Source organism: Dermacentor variabilis, chromosome 7 (assembly GCF_050947875.1).
Source record: "Dermacentor variabilis isolate Ectoservices chromosome 7, ASM5094787v1, whole genome shotgun sequence".
NCBI classification, from domain to species: Eukaryota; Metazoa; Arthropoda; class Arachnida; order Ixodida; family Ixodidae; genus Dermacentor; species Dermacentor variabilis.
The window spans coordinates 153,273,962-153,290,365 of NC_134574.1; the positions used below are offsets into that span (position 1 = coordinate 153,273,962).

At 42.3% G+C, this 16,404-nt stretch overlaps 1 protein-coding gene across 4 annotated transcripts in view; it reads right to left on the minus strand.

Annotated features, from left to right (window-relative positions):
• The window catches only part of LOC142588174 (uncharacterized), a 57,320-nt gene extending 40,992 nt beyond the window's left edge, over nt 1–16,328 (minus strand). For all 4 annotated transcript variants that reach the window (XM_075699686.1, XM_075699685.1, XM_075699684.1 and 1 more), the window contains exons 1-10: nt 16,167–16,328; nt 11,454–11,542; nt 11,200–11,305; nt 10,123–10,192; nt 7,800–8,083; nt 6,549–6,715; nt 5,224–5,305; nt 4,436–4,507; nt 4,263–4,349; nt 2,217–2,363 (exon numbers count right to left, since the gene is read on the minus strand). In XM_075699686.1, coding sequence (XP_075555801.1) covers nt 2,217–2,363; nt 4,263–4,349; nt 4,436–4,507; nt 5,224–5,305; nt 6,549–6,715; nt 7,800–8,083; nt 10,123–10,192; nt 11,200–11,305; nt 11,454–11,542; nt 16,167–16,214 — 1,152 coding nt within the window. In that variant the 5' untranslated portion in view covers nt 16,215–16,328. The remainder of the gene's footprint in view (nt 1–2,216; nt 2,364–4,262; nt 4,350–4,435; nt 4,508–5,223; nt 5,306–6,548; nt 6,716–7,799; nt 8,084–10,122; nt 10,193–11,199; nt 11,306–11,453; nt 11,543–16,166) is intronic.
• Between the last annotated feature and the right edge of the window lie 76 nt (nt 16,329–16,404).

Below are 16,404 nucleotides of genomic sequence, written 5' to 3' on the forward strand. Positions count from 1 at the left end.
ACTTGCATGCATAGTTGTTTCTATTCATACTTACCGACACCTACTCGCACTCATACTCGTGTTAACTCCTACTCACCAGCGTCCACTTAAACACGCCGACAGCCACTTACGTTGTACTCATATCCGCTTATGCTCCCCGTCACTAACTTTCGTTCGTACTCACATTAACCTGCTGCACTCACTCCTCTCAGTACAGTTGATCCCAGACATATCAAACTAGGATATCGTGAACTATTGTATATATCGAACAGCTGCAAAATCTCCTATAAAATCCCGTGCAAAAGTATACCAATGTACTATGTGTACATTGAACTCCCTTCACCGCCACATTTGATATACTGAACACTACGGCCTTGCAAGTGCGCTTCTAACGAATACGCGATCACTTCTCGCATCGTCGTAAATATTTAATGCTGACAAATTTGATACGGCACTATCTTCGTGGATACTGTGAAACAAGATGTTGAATCTGAAAGGCAGTACATGCCATGGAGGAAAAATGAGCAGGAAAAATGAACACATGCCGTGGAGGAACTGAGGACAATCAGTTTAGCTCGGAGCGCATATGGGTCAATGGCTCATGCAAACTGTGGCGGTTCGTTATCAGCAAGAATAGACTGCCACTCTGCTTGAAGAATGCGAAAGGCTTTCCTGTCCGATGCGCTTTCCACAAGAAAGTGTAGATGACACGCAATCTTTTTGCTGAGTGGCACCGGGCATGGGATGCCAAATTGAAGATGTTGCACCGCCGGGTTTGTCTTCTTGTAGACAATTAAAGCTTTTCACAAATGGCATTTTAGTATTCTGCGAGTGGCCAAAATGAATCCGACCTCAACCTCCATTTGGACGGATCTTTATATTAGTTTGAATTTAACAAAACCACCATGAGCCACATCTGCACTTCACAAAAAGACCCGTTGCGGCAGCGGCACACAAAGCTCATCACTGCGCAATTCGTGCGTCCATGCTGAATGCATTTCATTCATGCTCACACAGTTACACGTCAGTGGGAATGAACTTGCATGTTTTTAAAAACTGACTGCCACTTTCAAGACTAGCAGCGTGTGTATGTACTGTCAGCAGTCACCGATGCAGGGGCCAGAGGGGAAGGATCAAGAATGAAGGGACCTACCGGCCGTGAGGCATTGAAGTGCTGAGCAGTGCGCAAGAAGCGGTGCGAATGGACTTTTTAGGATGATCGAGAAGCAAGGATAACTGGTTCCAACAAAAACTCTGTTCCAAAACCAGACACAACAGTCCGCCTGGCTCGTTGCCCATGTATGATGATCTGCCGTTTAAACGCAGCGTATTGTAAAGGACACATGGCCGGGCATGTTCACGTACGATTTGCAATACAAGTGCACTGATGGCGGCACAGCACATAACCATACAGGCTAGTTTGCTTCCATGGTGCGTCCATTTCTACCTTTTCTGGAGCAAAAACACATAACAAGCACTTCGACGCACGCAAGGCCCACTGTGATCTTGCATCCAGGCGATGTGGGCTTTTAGGGTTAGGGTTACGACAATCATTCCACAGAGTGAGTGACTTAAAACGTTCATAAGCATAAAATAGGCCAACTTTCGTGCTATCGACACAGCCTTGGAGAAGCAAATCAGTAAGTTCCTGCTTTTCACAATTTTGGGAAACTGTCCGAGATGTGTGGAGATCTCGAATAAGCTTAAGACAGTCACATTTTATATTTCCGATTATCGATATGTCGAACTATTTCATAATCCCCTTCAAGTTCAATGTATCTGGGATTGACTGTACTCGCGTCCACTTAAACTCATCAGCAGTCACTCCTGTTCGTATTTGTGTCAGTTCACACCTTTTGTCACTCGCTAATGCTAATCCTTTGTCTCACACTTGTGAAACGGGTGTGGAGTGTATATTGGACAGTGTACTCGTGAGTGAGTATGCCAACCTATAGGTGCTTCCAGGGCACACAATTGCTAGCACATACAGCAGGCGAGAGCAGAACAGTATAGTAATAAAGATCTTCTATCCCGAAACACCTTGTGTATCCCACTGTGGCTAAAATTATCGTCTGCAAGCAGCTGTAAACAGAATTCACAACTGGCAAGGCCATATTCCAGACAACCACTAGTGACATCTGTGGTCATACATGGTAGTTACGTGAGACCACGTTTTCCGAACAGACAAACTAGCAATCAAGCAGACAAACAAGGGAGAGCAAATTGACTGCTCGTACCAAGGTGCATTCGCTGAGACGAGCACGAGCCTTCAGCAGCTGAGCTTCCAGCTGTACAGCGTGCTCCACACGGCGCCGACTGCCTTCCAGTTGTTCCTCCAGCATGGCCTTCGTTTCACCCAGGATGCGCTTGTCCTCGCGCAGTTCCTGAGTGCACACACAGATTATTAATCACACCACCATGGCACAGCTTAGCAAAGGATAGTCAGCTATATACAAACTCATTGCGCATGCAAAAAAGATCAGATAACACTGGTACCTCTCTTCTCTTGCTATGCGCTGCTCTGAACTTATAATACTTGCCACATAATGTTTCAAACCTTAGCCTCATATATTAACTCTTCGCATACATGTGTTAAGACTCTCTCGACATACGAAAATACTTGTTCTGGTCAGATGTTTGGAAGTGCAAGATATGTGTGTGCACTCATGTCAGCTGGTTGTTTCTCTGTTTGTTGCAGCACCTCTTGGAAACTTTTTCAACTGTTGACAATTGCATTTCGCAGTGTCTGTATATTAAAGCAACAGTTTTTTGTCAGCACACTTCAAGGAATTGAGGCACTCTTCTTGTGGTGCAAAGCACCAAGGATGGCAATGTTTCCTCCGTATGCGTCTTAGAAAAGAAATCTAGCTTAAGTTTAGCAAATTTAGCTGCGAGGAGCAATATAGCCTACCGTCAGACAACCAGCAAACGTCCTCAAAAGAGAGCACTGGAGAAAAGTGACGTTGAAGACCCCAGCAAAAACAGTTCCTGTTTTGATCACCCCCTACGTGATGCTAGCTGGAGACTGTACACTCTTAGAGATCCTCGGGAATAAAGAAAATTTTCTAAAATAATTCACTTACTGTATGTTTGATCAGACGAAAGCTCTTTCTGTGCAGTGTTTAAAACATTTGAAATATTTTGTGACCGGAACAACCGCAAATAGTGTAATTTCCCTTTAATTTGTCATTTCTACACTTCAATTAAATCTAAAAATGGCTTCCCCTGTGCTTTCTTTGGCTTCATATGGTTGCCCTCCAAGGGTTATTCTTGCATTCCAGGAAAATTCATACCAGTATAGTCCCTCTTTTGCTCTTTCTGCTTGCACAAAATGTAAACATTGCCGCCAAACTGTCATGACGTCACGCTCTGAAGCTTTATTGCTTTCGAAAGACGCATCTGCATCATGCAGTACTAACACAGTTGCCCTGATACACTCATAATCTAAAATATTTCCAAATATTTATTACTTGTATAAAAGCATACTTGTCATGCTAATATGGCAACTTGCTAAATGTGCTATAACACATGTGTGAATTACAGCCTTGCAATACAGGCACGTTAGGCACAGCATTAGATTAACCGAACCGTACGTAAAAATTAGAAAGTAACATTACCCAGGTTAAAACAACGAAAGCTTCACACTGTATACCTGACAGCAGCTGCCAACCTATTTTCCTTTGAGCAGGGAAATAGCTTCGCTTTGTTTTAGCAAAACAGCAGAGTGTCACACACGGTTCACAAGTGCATCATAATGGCACACATTACGGTTGGCTTACTGCCTGCTAGTCTGTCACATTTACCAGCACAACTATTTACGCTGGGTTGCTTGCTGTGAACTGGCATGTCATAGTATGACATGCCAGTTCACAACACACATGACATGTATGGCATCACTCTAAACTGCGACACTTCCTGAGTATGCCCATTTACATACTGCCCTTCCAGTTACAGTGATATGCCAAGGAAAAATTGCATATTGCTGTGTTATTAGCCTTAATAGAATCGCAAATTTGATGTGCTGAATCTCCTGAACTTGCCTGAATAAAAAAATGTTTGGCATTTTTTCTTATTCATTACTTGAACAAGATATTAAGTGGGCAACAATGTCCTCTTTGTGTTAGAATGTCATAAATAACATTCACTTCCAGAAAAACAAGCAATAATGAACCATCAATTACTGGCATTACACCAACTCCACCCAGGGCAGAGCCATGCTGAACCCTCTGCCCTACCTTCTTTCTCCCTCCTCCCCCCATAAGAAAATGGTGCCTTCCACTCACCTCCACTCTACTCCGAAAGAAGTCGAGTTCGCTCATCTTATCTTTGTACCTCTGTATCTCACTTTCAAGCCTATCCAGCTTCAGCACCTGTAGGGAACACAAGCTTCACTCTACAGCTGTTCCACTTCCCACAAACATTCCTGTAGTCAAAACTGTCCCACAAAAATACAGACCTTTTCCTTGAGAATGTCAATCTCATCCCTGTAGGCCTTGGCTGTTCTTGCATCTTGTACAAGTTCCAAGTTCTGGAACATTAAAAAAAAATATTCATCCACAATTAGTGCAGTTCTCAAGAAACTGAAGCTCAAGAGTAGAAACACAAAAGCAGTCTGCATGCAGGCCCCTGTTTTTACCACAAAGCAAGGCAGCCAAGCATCCTTGTGAACCAGGGTTATCAAGTAATATGGCTGTCACACAGTGCATTTTCAATAATGAGCGAGCCCGATTCAGATGAAATTTCTCAACCGAGATCACCTTTCTTAACAAGATTACCTCTCTTCCACAGCTTGCGCAAATGAGCCAACTGCGATAGAGAAATGTTATCCCGATTGGGCTCGATCCCAATCGCAGATGCACCAAGTGACACCCATAGTAGGTTGAGCCGCAACAGCGTGGTAACACTTAGCACACACCACAGACGGCCGCTTGTGACTTCAGAAGTAATGTTAGTCTAAATGCCACAGGTAGCTTGGGCACACAAGGGTTCTAAAACTGAGCTGGTTGTTTTGCGTTTAACATGACAAACTGTGCAGTCAGGTGGACAAACAGGACAGGGTGCATCTGCCCTGTTTGTTCACTTGTCCCATTGTCTGTGCTGTTCACCATGTTGAGCTTGAGAACTTCCCACCCTACATGAATTCCAAACACCCACAAGCACACATGTATACTACACAAATTCCCTCAGCTCATTTACACATGACAGCAGTGTTAACAAAGAGGGAGAAAAGACATGACTGGTTACCTCTTGTCGCAACCTTGCAATCGCCTCCTTCAGCTGACTGAGCTCCTCTTTTTGTTCGGACAGTACTTCAAGCTTCTCCTCTCTGCAATACAAAACGAATTACAGCTCAAAGCATGTGCCAGGTAAAGACCATCGATGAACGCCGTACAACTCTCACAGAAGACCAGGACGAAACATGATTCAGCGAGGCCTTGCAAATGCTTGGCTGCCGCTTTTCCTCTATTAACCAGAAAGCACATGAGTATTTGCCAGGAAATGGTGTTTCCACCACAGCAAAACAAAACAAGGAACAGGAATAAAACAGACAGCACACCGGTCATTTGTTATGTGGCCCGCATATGCCCAGAACACAGTGAGGCAACAAATAGCATAAAGATGATGCAGAGTAATTTTGCAATAATCGCCTCCATGAGAACTAATAAATTAGTTGTTACCACTCTGCATTCAGGGTTACGATACCAAGTTATCCACAAGCCAGCATTTCTGCAAGTGGAAAGCAAGCTGATTGGCCAGTAACCAGCTGCCAACCAGAAAAAGCATTACAATGGTCAAGCCAGTTTGTTTGTGGCTATAAAAAAAACTGGCCTTACTGAGAAAAACACTGACAACTCACATTTATTTTCACGAATCCTAACAATCTCAACACCCCACAAATTCATCACAAGTCGGGAGGTTTCAAGGGACAATGAAGACAGCTAATGCGTAATACATTGATTACATACATTGATACATTGAGATCGTGCAAAAAAAATGTAGTGTACTTTCCCAGCTGCTGGCAAAGACAGTGCGTTGTTTTCTCGCTTCTTTTAGCTAAATCTGTTTTTTTCAGTGCCCAGTTTTTCTAACACACTTGACCCCTTCCATGCCACGTTAACTGATTATCCCGAATTCTGATCAAAAATGGTCAAATATTCTCACTGCAGAATCTTTCACAAAAAACAATGTCGACAATATTTTAGGCGCTCATCTTTACAAAATGTCAACCATTTATTGCAAAAGTGAAGCGTAACAGTACTATCCAAGAAAAGAAAAGATTAAGCGCATCATTTATAAGAAAATCCAAACTGCAAGAAAATGAAAAATATTATCGACAAGCTGAGCTCGTCCTTGGCTGTTCTTACCAGGAACACATGGACAGACCCAACTTGTCCATGGCAGGGAAGGAATTAAAGCACTAATGGCACTAATATACTAATGGTACTAATGTACTAATGGTACACACTAATGGTGTATACCAACATAAAGTAGGGAGTAAACATCAATGATACATTTAGCTGAATATATAAGTGCGATGAGGTAAAAAGGTAAGAGGGTCGTAAACTCACAGCTCCTGTTGACAGCGGCGAAGCTTGGCCTTGGTGTCGGCTAGTTCCACGCCTAGCCTTGAGTCAGCCGCCTGGGGCGACGCAGCATCAGAGCCGCCCCATACCTGATCGCCTGCGCCATCGACACTGCCACTCGACTCCTGTTCCAAGGTCAGGTTCACAAGGCGCTGGAATGCCAGACAAGGCGACGTGAGCTGTATGCTTGGGCAAGTTAATTGGAGTGGGCAGCAATGCAGAAGACACGCAAAGCACAAATTACCCACATAGGTGTTGTGCATGCGACCTTCATCTCACATCTTTGATTTGCTGCAACTACTGTAATTAGGACAAAGGCAACGAACTTTACTGCTACAATGGCTATGAACTACCAATGATTTGTGCCGTTACTGATAAAAGCCCGATGAGTAACATATTCAGAGGCATTGTGGGTTGATGAAATAAGATTGTACAATTCAATTTCTCAATAAAGCATCATCATCATCATTTTAGATTATGCCGCTAACATAAAATGTGCATGAGGGCATGCGTACGAAGCACAGAGGATCAAAAATCCACTTAACAATATTGTGGGCACTAATTAATCTGGCATGCTGAAATACAAATGGTGTGTGTATGTGTGTGTTATACAGCAGATGGAGGAAAGAAAAACACTTTTATCATGTGTTGTGCACGTAAACAATAAAGGACGCAAACTAGAACACATAGCATATATAAGTCAAATTTCAAGAATTGAAAAGTTCAATGGTTTTAGTGTTAAGAATTCAGGTAGCAGTTTGTTCTGTTCTTTTATTGTTTAAGAGCAAAAGCACTAAAAAGATATTTGTTCTTGTACTAGATGGGACAACAGACAGCGTGTGGTGATACTATTTTGTTCCACATTTGTAGAACCACCATGAACTCTCTGCTTGTTTACTTGCCAGCAAAGAGGAAATGGAGTTGCCACACCTTGCGCCATTCTTGCAAGGTTTCAATGCTAAGCTATTTCATGATAGCTGTTCATGATAGCAATCATTCAGTATTTGAAGAAAATTAAACGCAGGAGTACAAATAATCGCGGAAAGCTGGAATTTTCCGTATTTCAACTTGTAATGCATGACCACATATACAGTATCTCGAAGAAGACACAGTGAGCATTTCAGTGCCCGTTACCATTTTCAAAACCAGCAAAGGCTTCACACAGCATAATGGAAAAGGCAAAACAAGCAGTCAAAGCAGTCAACGCACTAACTCCACTGCTCAGTTCACACAAACCTGTGCTGCGCTGTCTCGTTGTCGAGAGAGAGTGGCTACATGACGGACTAGAGTGGCATACATGCGCGGCCGGTCAGCTTCAGGCAGGGTCTCCAGTCGGCCCCAGTCCCTCGTCCAGACTGAATCTGGATTGTCGGTGATGGAGGCGATTGCTTCGGCCAGGGAGGCCTGGGTGGCCAAGTCTAGCCTTCGAATGGCTTCAATGAAGCGTCCTTTACGGCCGCACTGTACTGCACAGCCCAGCATTAGCAGGAGCAGACGACTCAGCTCCTGCTCACTGCTCTCTGCAAAAGATGATTCCACTTGCATCACACCTAACTTCCTTTTGCTTTCACTTGAGATGCACTCTACTGCCGCAATTGCATACAGATGCAGCACACTCTCAATATTGTTCTTTGCCCAAGATGCCAAAAACAAATTTTCTTAGATTGTTGCAAGATGTAGTTTCAGCCATACTGCGTAATGATAATATAGAATACTGAAATAATGAAAGCCATCTTAAGTGTTAAACTTGGCAACCACGAAATGCACTTGCTGTTGTGGCCACCACCAAGTTTTTGTCTGCGCAAACAAGTTCGAATAATAATAATAATGATGATGATGATGATGACGACGACGATAAGTTCTTCATGGCCTACATTTTGCCCCGTGAAGATGTGCAATATGGGCCTTGGCAAACAGTAAAGTTCCAGTTGGAAAAATTGCAAATAAAAAAATTATGGGGTTTTACGTGCCAAAACCACTTTCTGATTATGAGGCACGCCGTAGTGGAGGACTCCGGAAATTTCGACCACCTGGGGTTCTTTAACGTGCACCTAAATCTAAGCACACGGGTGTTTTTGCATTTCGCCCCCATCGAAATGCGGCCGCCGTGGCCGAGATTCGATCCCGCGACCTCGTGCTCAGCAGCCTAACACCATAGAAAATTGCAAATAGCCAACATGAAGTGCATAAAGCTTCTACATATAAAGTGAAATAAGCCTCCATAATCTGCACATTGTGAAAGTAACGTAAAATGTGGTGTGTGCACTAATGGCATGTTTGACTGGCTCCTACCATACTCTTTGGACCACAACAATGCAAAACCTGCTCAAGATCAAGGCCAGAGAAAGCCTGCCCAAGCGATATGTACAGCTGCTCGCCAGAGCAACTGAAATCGGAAAATGGAAACACACCACTAGCAACTTCTGCTGTAAACAAACAGGGTGGACACGCAAGGCCCCATGGATAACTCCCACCTCAGACGCCGTCGCAACAGAAACTGCAGCAGCCATGTGACTGAAATTCTGTTGGGTATTGGTCACACTACTAGGATGAGTACTCCAAGCTGGAGCATGCCACTTTGAATTAACCAAACAAATGTGCTCCAAGCATTCAATTGGTACCAGACGAACGTAGAGCACATTGCGAGTGTCACAGGGTGCTATAATATGACTAGTCACATGTACCGAGTGTAGGGGTTTAACTCTGAGACGTTGTCTACACAATTGTGCACAGCAGGGTAGTGCATGAATATCAAAAGCACTGATGAAATTAATGATATTTGAAATGTGTTTCATACATCTTGAAACACTTATTGTTGGAACTGCGCTGCAATATTGAATAATGTGCAGAAAGTTTTAGCAAAATGGGTCGGGAGGTAAACGGTTGGGTGTTTTTACTCTTGTCAGTATGTTGTATGTAGCGGTTCATTTCTTTCATTGTTTTTCAGAATGTCATGCACTAGACATAATTTTCAAGTGGCAGGACAAATAGGTGCTTTTCAAGGTTTTCAAAACATGAAGTAGTATATGGTCTCACATTTGATCTTCCCGTAATGAGTTTTCGCATGGAGTCCAACTTTTGTAAACTTGATAAAACTCACTAAACAATTGAAAATTCTTAACCTTTTCTGCAGCTGTACATTTTCTGTGATTCTGAAGATGCAAGAAATGTGGTGAAAGCAAGTCTTCAATCAACAGGATAAAGTGGCGTCTGAAAGGGTTAAATTGTGCCCATGACTTAAGCTCCCAGACATTTTTTTTCTTTTTTTCCTGCTGTGCAGCAGTCGCGGAGGTTCACCTCCAAAAATATTCAGCTTATCTAACTTTCTGAAAGATCCATTTTCTTTGTTAATAGTCTTCATCTGTACCTTACATCACAAAAAGAACTGGGACTGATATTGGCTTTTTTTTTCAGTACTTCCTGGTGCAAAAATAAAAAGAAAAGAGCAGTAAATGCCTAAAACATGATTCACTGAAACAAGATTTTCATGCTGTATTAAAATTTTGTTCACATGTTCTAGAAGGTAACGATACTGAGCAACATCTCAGCTGTCACCTACCATCAAAGGTTGCTTTGGCAATGCTGACCACATTAGGCAGGTGCATAACTAGCACTTGTTCCAGGACCTCCTGCACCAATGAACAGGGTTATAAGGTTAGGCGAGCAATTGTTGCACAAACAACAAGATATCTGTTGAATTAACAGTACTTGTAAATTTTTTTTATGCATGCAATATCGAGGTAAACATAGAAAGTACTGATGCATTAAATTAACACAGCTGCTCAAAGAGAACACTTCACCTATTCTACAATTTTCTATGATTTACAACTCATCGATGCACAGCCTGTTATGAAATATTGATAAAAGGATGACAGAAGCTTGATAGAGAGCTTTTTTATGTCATAAAGCAGCAGCACGCAACATGCAAAGTAACATCAGAATCCCACAGTGCTATAACAAAATGCGGAGCTAGCTTTGTGCATTGCTGGTGGCTGCAATTTTAAGATTTTAGTGACAAACTTTAATGCACACAAACATTTGTAGTAAGCATACTATTCAGTTCAATCTCAGAAAAATTTTGGTAGCACTGGCTTTTGCTTCACTTAAAAAGAAGTATGTGAGCTAATTTAATGCTCTTCGTGACATTTCTTTTTGATTGGAAGCACTTCCAAGTCTAATGAAGGACATGTCGCCATAACTACCATGACGCAGGGTGGCACAAATGAACTTGTCTTTGTAGTGTTTTTAGTTTGAATTATTCTGCGTAGAAGCGAATACTTTTTCTGAGATTCACAATTTTGGTAGCATGACTGGCAACAATGAGACAGCAAGTTATTTCGTATGAGCACACAAGAGTATTTCATTTCGCTGTCACAAGGATATGGCAATCTAATCTTTTGCAACGTGCGACATGCAGAACTACACTAAAGCTTTCATCGCTAGTGCTTGAGCTTGGGGCTGCAAAGCATGTTGATGAGGGTCAAACAAAGTGCTTTCCTGTCACACTAAAACACTCTGGTATTGGCTGCAGTGGGAACGAAACAGAGGGAAGTTTTATACTCTTCTTTAACTTACGGCACCTATGCTGCATCCTAGCTTTGTGTCCCTGCTTTTTCCACAAAAAGTGAAGTCTTACCTCGTAAAACACTTTGATGTTGTGCAGCAACATGTTGAGATTTCGTAGTCGAGCAGTCATGTCAGTAGCTGGATTTATTACACCGGAGTACATGGGATGGGCGTCACTGCAATGTGCAAGATGCAAAGACAAAAAGAAAAATTGCCTCAATTGCCCCTTTTCCTCAAGTTCTCTGCTCAACAAACATTGAGCCTTTTTCAGCTACTTTTCCACTAAGTACAGCAAGAACAAAAGAACAACGGTGAGCTGCTTACATCTGCAGCCAGACGGTGTGCAGAAAGACGCCATCACAGAGCTGCTTGAAGTCCAATGGCTTTCCATCATCATCGTAAAATGTTTTGACCTGCAACACAGAAAAGAACAGCTAGCTTGTAATGCTTGCACTGTCTATAGGCTGCCTTCCACAGTTATGATGAAGCCACCTGATTATATAAGGTGGCTTCAATACTCTCCTTGTTGTGAGCTGACCTGCAAGACCATGAAAACATGTTGGCCTCTTAAACACTTTCCAGTAAAGCAAATGAAACTGTGTAGTTCCAAAGTTATTGAATTAACAAATGTCTCGGTTCTTCAGAAAGACTTTGTAACACATCTGCCCTTCAAACCTTGACTGCAAACCCTTCAGGGCAACAGCTTTGATAACAAGCTTCCAGTATAACTGATGCGCCCCCCCCCCCCCCCCACGATACCATATCATCACCAAAATCTTATGCACCAGTGGTAGTGAGACGATGAGACATTAAATTTTTTTTTCTTATTGTGTCACCATCTCTTCTTTATTTTTATTTTTTCATCATGGATATTCTTTTTCTTGCAGCCTGCTCTCTTCGACACTCACGATTTGGACACCTTGAGTAAATCTTTTCATTATGGATATTCTTTTTCTGGCAACCTTCTCTCTTCGATGCTCTCATAGAAATGTTTGCTCAGCCATAGATAAATTTTTATTAGCTTCAAAACAATTTTTTTGATACATTGTTCACATGTTATTTTTCAGTCCTTCAATTTTCCAACATTTCCGCTGTCTTTAGTGATAGCTAAACAAATTTTCTAATGCCATATCTGACTTTTGGCCAATCCCCCAATGTAGTGGTTATGCGCCATCAAGAAAGGAAGACCAAACAAAACCGCGAGTGGTTCAGCCAAGCGTAAACTTAACCCAGGCGTAATCCACCGCCTAGCAAGTGACCCTTTCGCTAACTCATCGGTCAGAGAATCAGTCGGAGATTTCTACTTCTCCAGATGCTCCCTGAAATGTGCACTCTCATTGAAGCAACAGGAACAGGTTACCTGGTTCAATTGTGAAGACAAGCATTCATGCAAAGCCATAAACAAGAGAACAGCGGCGAAGCTTACATTGGTCTCAGATGTCATTGGATGCCACACTTCTGCATGAATTTTTGTGTGCAATAAAATGTGACATTGCAAAGTAGATCTACTGTAGTTGCGTAGGAGCTACAGCTGTAAAGATGATTGTAGAACTCCTTTTTTCTTTTTCATTTTTGCACATATGCAACAGGTGTTTGCAAATCTCAGTTAAAATATGTTTGTTTGGGAAGTGTTTGATTCCTAACCTTAAGGCATAACAAACACTTGTACAGCTTGTCAGCAGAAGGAGAGGGATAACACTCATCACAGCTGACTTGGCCCAATGCTTTATCCTTGTACAAAGCAGCAAGTTACATGAACATGAATGTGTACTTGCTGTAGTGTCACATAGCTCTATTAAATTGCACAAGTGGATTATTCAAAGGATTATTTAAGCAGAGTGAGCATAGCAATGTCCTCCATAATTAAGCTATGAGTAACAGTGGAATGAGAACTTCATAGTTTTTGTATGCAGCAGGTCTTAGCCCATGGTCTCCTTCATAATACTGTTACACGCCTCCCACTTTACCATAGCATACCAAATAGCATCAATGAAAGACTGCTTACTGGCATGAAAAGTGTCTGGAGTAAGAAAGTCTGGCTCAAAAGCAAGGGAATAAATTTTTGCGCTCTGTTGTCACTACAGAGCTATAAACTCAATGCATTTCCACTTTTACGAAAGGAACATCAAATTGACAAGTCCACAAACAAAACTGAAAACAATAAATTTCTCAGTTTCAATGGAGTGCTTAGTAAAGCTGACTGTATATACAAGCACACGAACTAAAGCAAGGCCAAGATATGCAGTAATAATTAGGATGTGTTAAAGGTTGTCAGGATTTGGTCTTGTTAATTCAGCAATACTATTGCAGCTATTGCTGTGTAATGCCCTTGCTACTGGACGGCATAGCTTTACATATGTGCTGTCAACATCAAATTTTTATATGATGCAGACCCTGCAAAAAAAGTTCTAGTTCCCCTAAGTTTACAGTCTTTAATTGAATGAAAGAGTGTGTTGGTTGCTCTCAGTTCAGACTGCAGCTCTGAATTTGAGACTATGTTCCCAGGCTTTGCAAAAATTTCACCTTTTTGTAGATTCTAGCACTATAATTTTTGTACACCAATATTATATTACAAGGAGAAGTAATCAAGAGCGATCAAAAAAATGAATTTCCATGGAGCTAATGCTTCGACAAGAGAATTGGCTTCGATGAGGCCCCGAAAAAGACATGCCCCCTTGTTGAAACATTAACTCTAGTGAAATCCTCAGCAGACTTGTTCCTGGGCAAGTTGTGGTTTTCTATGCATTCTTTTTAACGCTACGGTACAAAAAGCAGACACAACACAGATAACAGAACACATGCATGCACGAACACACACAGATGCTTGTGTGTGTCATGCTCTCTCAGAGGTGTCTGCCTTTCAAGCCATTAAACAGAATGCATAGAAAATTCAGCGGCATCCCTTGTTTGGTCCCAGCACAGCATCTTCAATGGCATTAGCTGTGGCCACCTCCAACACACTTAAAATAACAAGACTGTCTTCCCACCTTACAGAGCTAATTGGCAGTGAAGTGCTTTAGCAGTCATTCGTAAAAATTGCTCATTTCATCTCTTTGCGGTCATTACGTTCAATAAGTTGTTAGCACAATTTGGTATGTAAACTGAACAGCTGTATGGCAAGTTGGTTCATTATACTTAAGAAATCAAACATTCAAGAAAATGTATATATATATATATATATAGTTGAAGAAGCGAAGGTGCACACTTACGATAATTGCATCTTTAATGTTTTAACGTTTCGGCCGTGGCACGGCCGAAACGTTATATATATATATAAAGAAGAGAAGAGAAAGTGCACGATGTGCCAATGCTGTCATCTGTTTTAAGCATCGCATTTTCTTTTCTTCTCTATTTCTTTTTTGTGCTCCTTTAACACTTTAATCTTGCAAGTCGCTCTGACCATGTGCTCTGACACAACCACATGCTGCAGTCACAAGAAAGAATGAGAAGAAACTTTTAAAACCCAGCAATAGCTAATTTCATTGAGCATCACACTTATCTTCTTGGCGCAAAAATTTATTTTACCCTCGAAAATTTGAAGCAATTTTTACCCAATTACATTGTTGGATACATGTGTCTCAAAGTTTTATCACCACTAGGCTGGTCTGACACCTTCCACCCAAACCCATTCTGTTGAGACGATGAGACAATGGATGAGACATACAATTTTTTTTTCTTATTGTGACACCATCTTTTTTATTTGTATTTTTTCATTATGGATATTCTTTTTCTTGCAGCCTGCTCTCTTCGACACTCACGATTTGGACACCTTGAGTAAATCTTTTCATTATGGATATTCTTTTTCTGGCAACCTTCTCTCTTCGATGCTCTCATAGAAATGTTTGCTCAGCCGTGGATAAATTTTTATTAGCTTCAAAACAATTTTCTTGATACATTGTTCATATGTTATTTTTTAGTCCTTCAATTTTCCAGCATTTCCGCTGTCTTTAGTGATAGCTAAACGAATTTTCTAATGCCATATCTGACTTTTGGCCAATCACCCAATGTAGTGGTTATGCGCCATCGAAAAAGGAAGACCAAACAAAACCGCGAGTGGTTCAGCCAAGCGTGAACTTAACCCAGGCCACTGCCCAGGCGTAATCCACCGCCTAGCAAGTGACCCTTTCGCTAACTCATCGGTCGGAGAATCGCGTTGTCTTAAAAAAAAAAAACGAAGGCGGCGGCCCTGTAGCTCGGAAAGTCGCGTACCCAACTTGGGTGCCGATGCGTGTGAAACGGCGCAAGCATCATCCGCTCGCATAAGCCAAGAACACTGTCTAAAAACCACATCCGACCGCTACTATATTTCTTTTTCACAGCATTAAAAGGCAGTCCAAACGCACGTCTGCTGCATAAGGAACAATCAGTAAAATGCATCAGCGAAAGGATAGCGCAGATCGCACCGCGGAGAACGAAGGCGGCGAGATGATGATCAACTGGAACTGAAAGTTGTAAACGAAAGAAGTGCAGCGACCGTGCTCGACAAAGGCATAAAAGCCTGCAAAACCCGAAAAGCACCGTGTGCTTGTCGCACACCTACGGCAAAGGTGCCTTCAAGAAAGAAAAGAATAAATAAAAACCACGCCTGAAAGAAGCCATTGTTTTAATTGTCGCACCACGTCGGTAACTCGGAACCAGCTTCTTGTGCAACTACACCGACCAGAAACAGAGCTCCGCATACATAATCCCGCCTGGAGAAGTCAATGCTGCGCTCGTTTCAGTTTCTTCTCAAAACTCGCACGCGTAGCTCAAAGGAGAAATAATGGGTATACAACAACATAAACAAACCCTGCACCTGACGCTAAACTTGACAGCCCGTTGTGACAGGAGCAACTTGCTCTAGTTTTTAATCGCGGCCACAGAAGTGCAAGAACTTGGTTTGCCAAAGAAGGCATTTGTTCCGACCTCAGGAGCACGTAAGGTCTCGATTTCGATCACATGCGATTTTTTTTTATGTACTTTCTTTTCGCGAACTCGAGCAGCAGCCCCCCGAGATCGCGATCGTGAGACGGCACCACGCAAAACTAGATCACTCACCCACGCAGCTAGTGGGGACTGGAGGAATAGTTCTTCGCCATTAGCCATCCTGAACTTGCGGTACTTTTCCACCTTTCAGGCTCAGATCGATGGCAAGTAAACGCCAATTTCGTCCCTTTTTGCTGAAACCGTACTGCCATCGTCCATGTTGGCTGAGGAACCGACAAGTAGCGCCAGTGAGCGGCGTCCGCAGAACCATAGTTTGTGGAGAGGAGGATCGCGCCGAAGTCGTACTTCT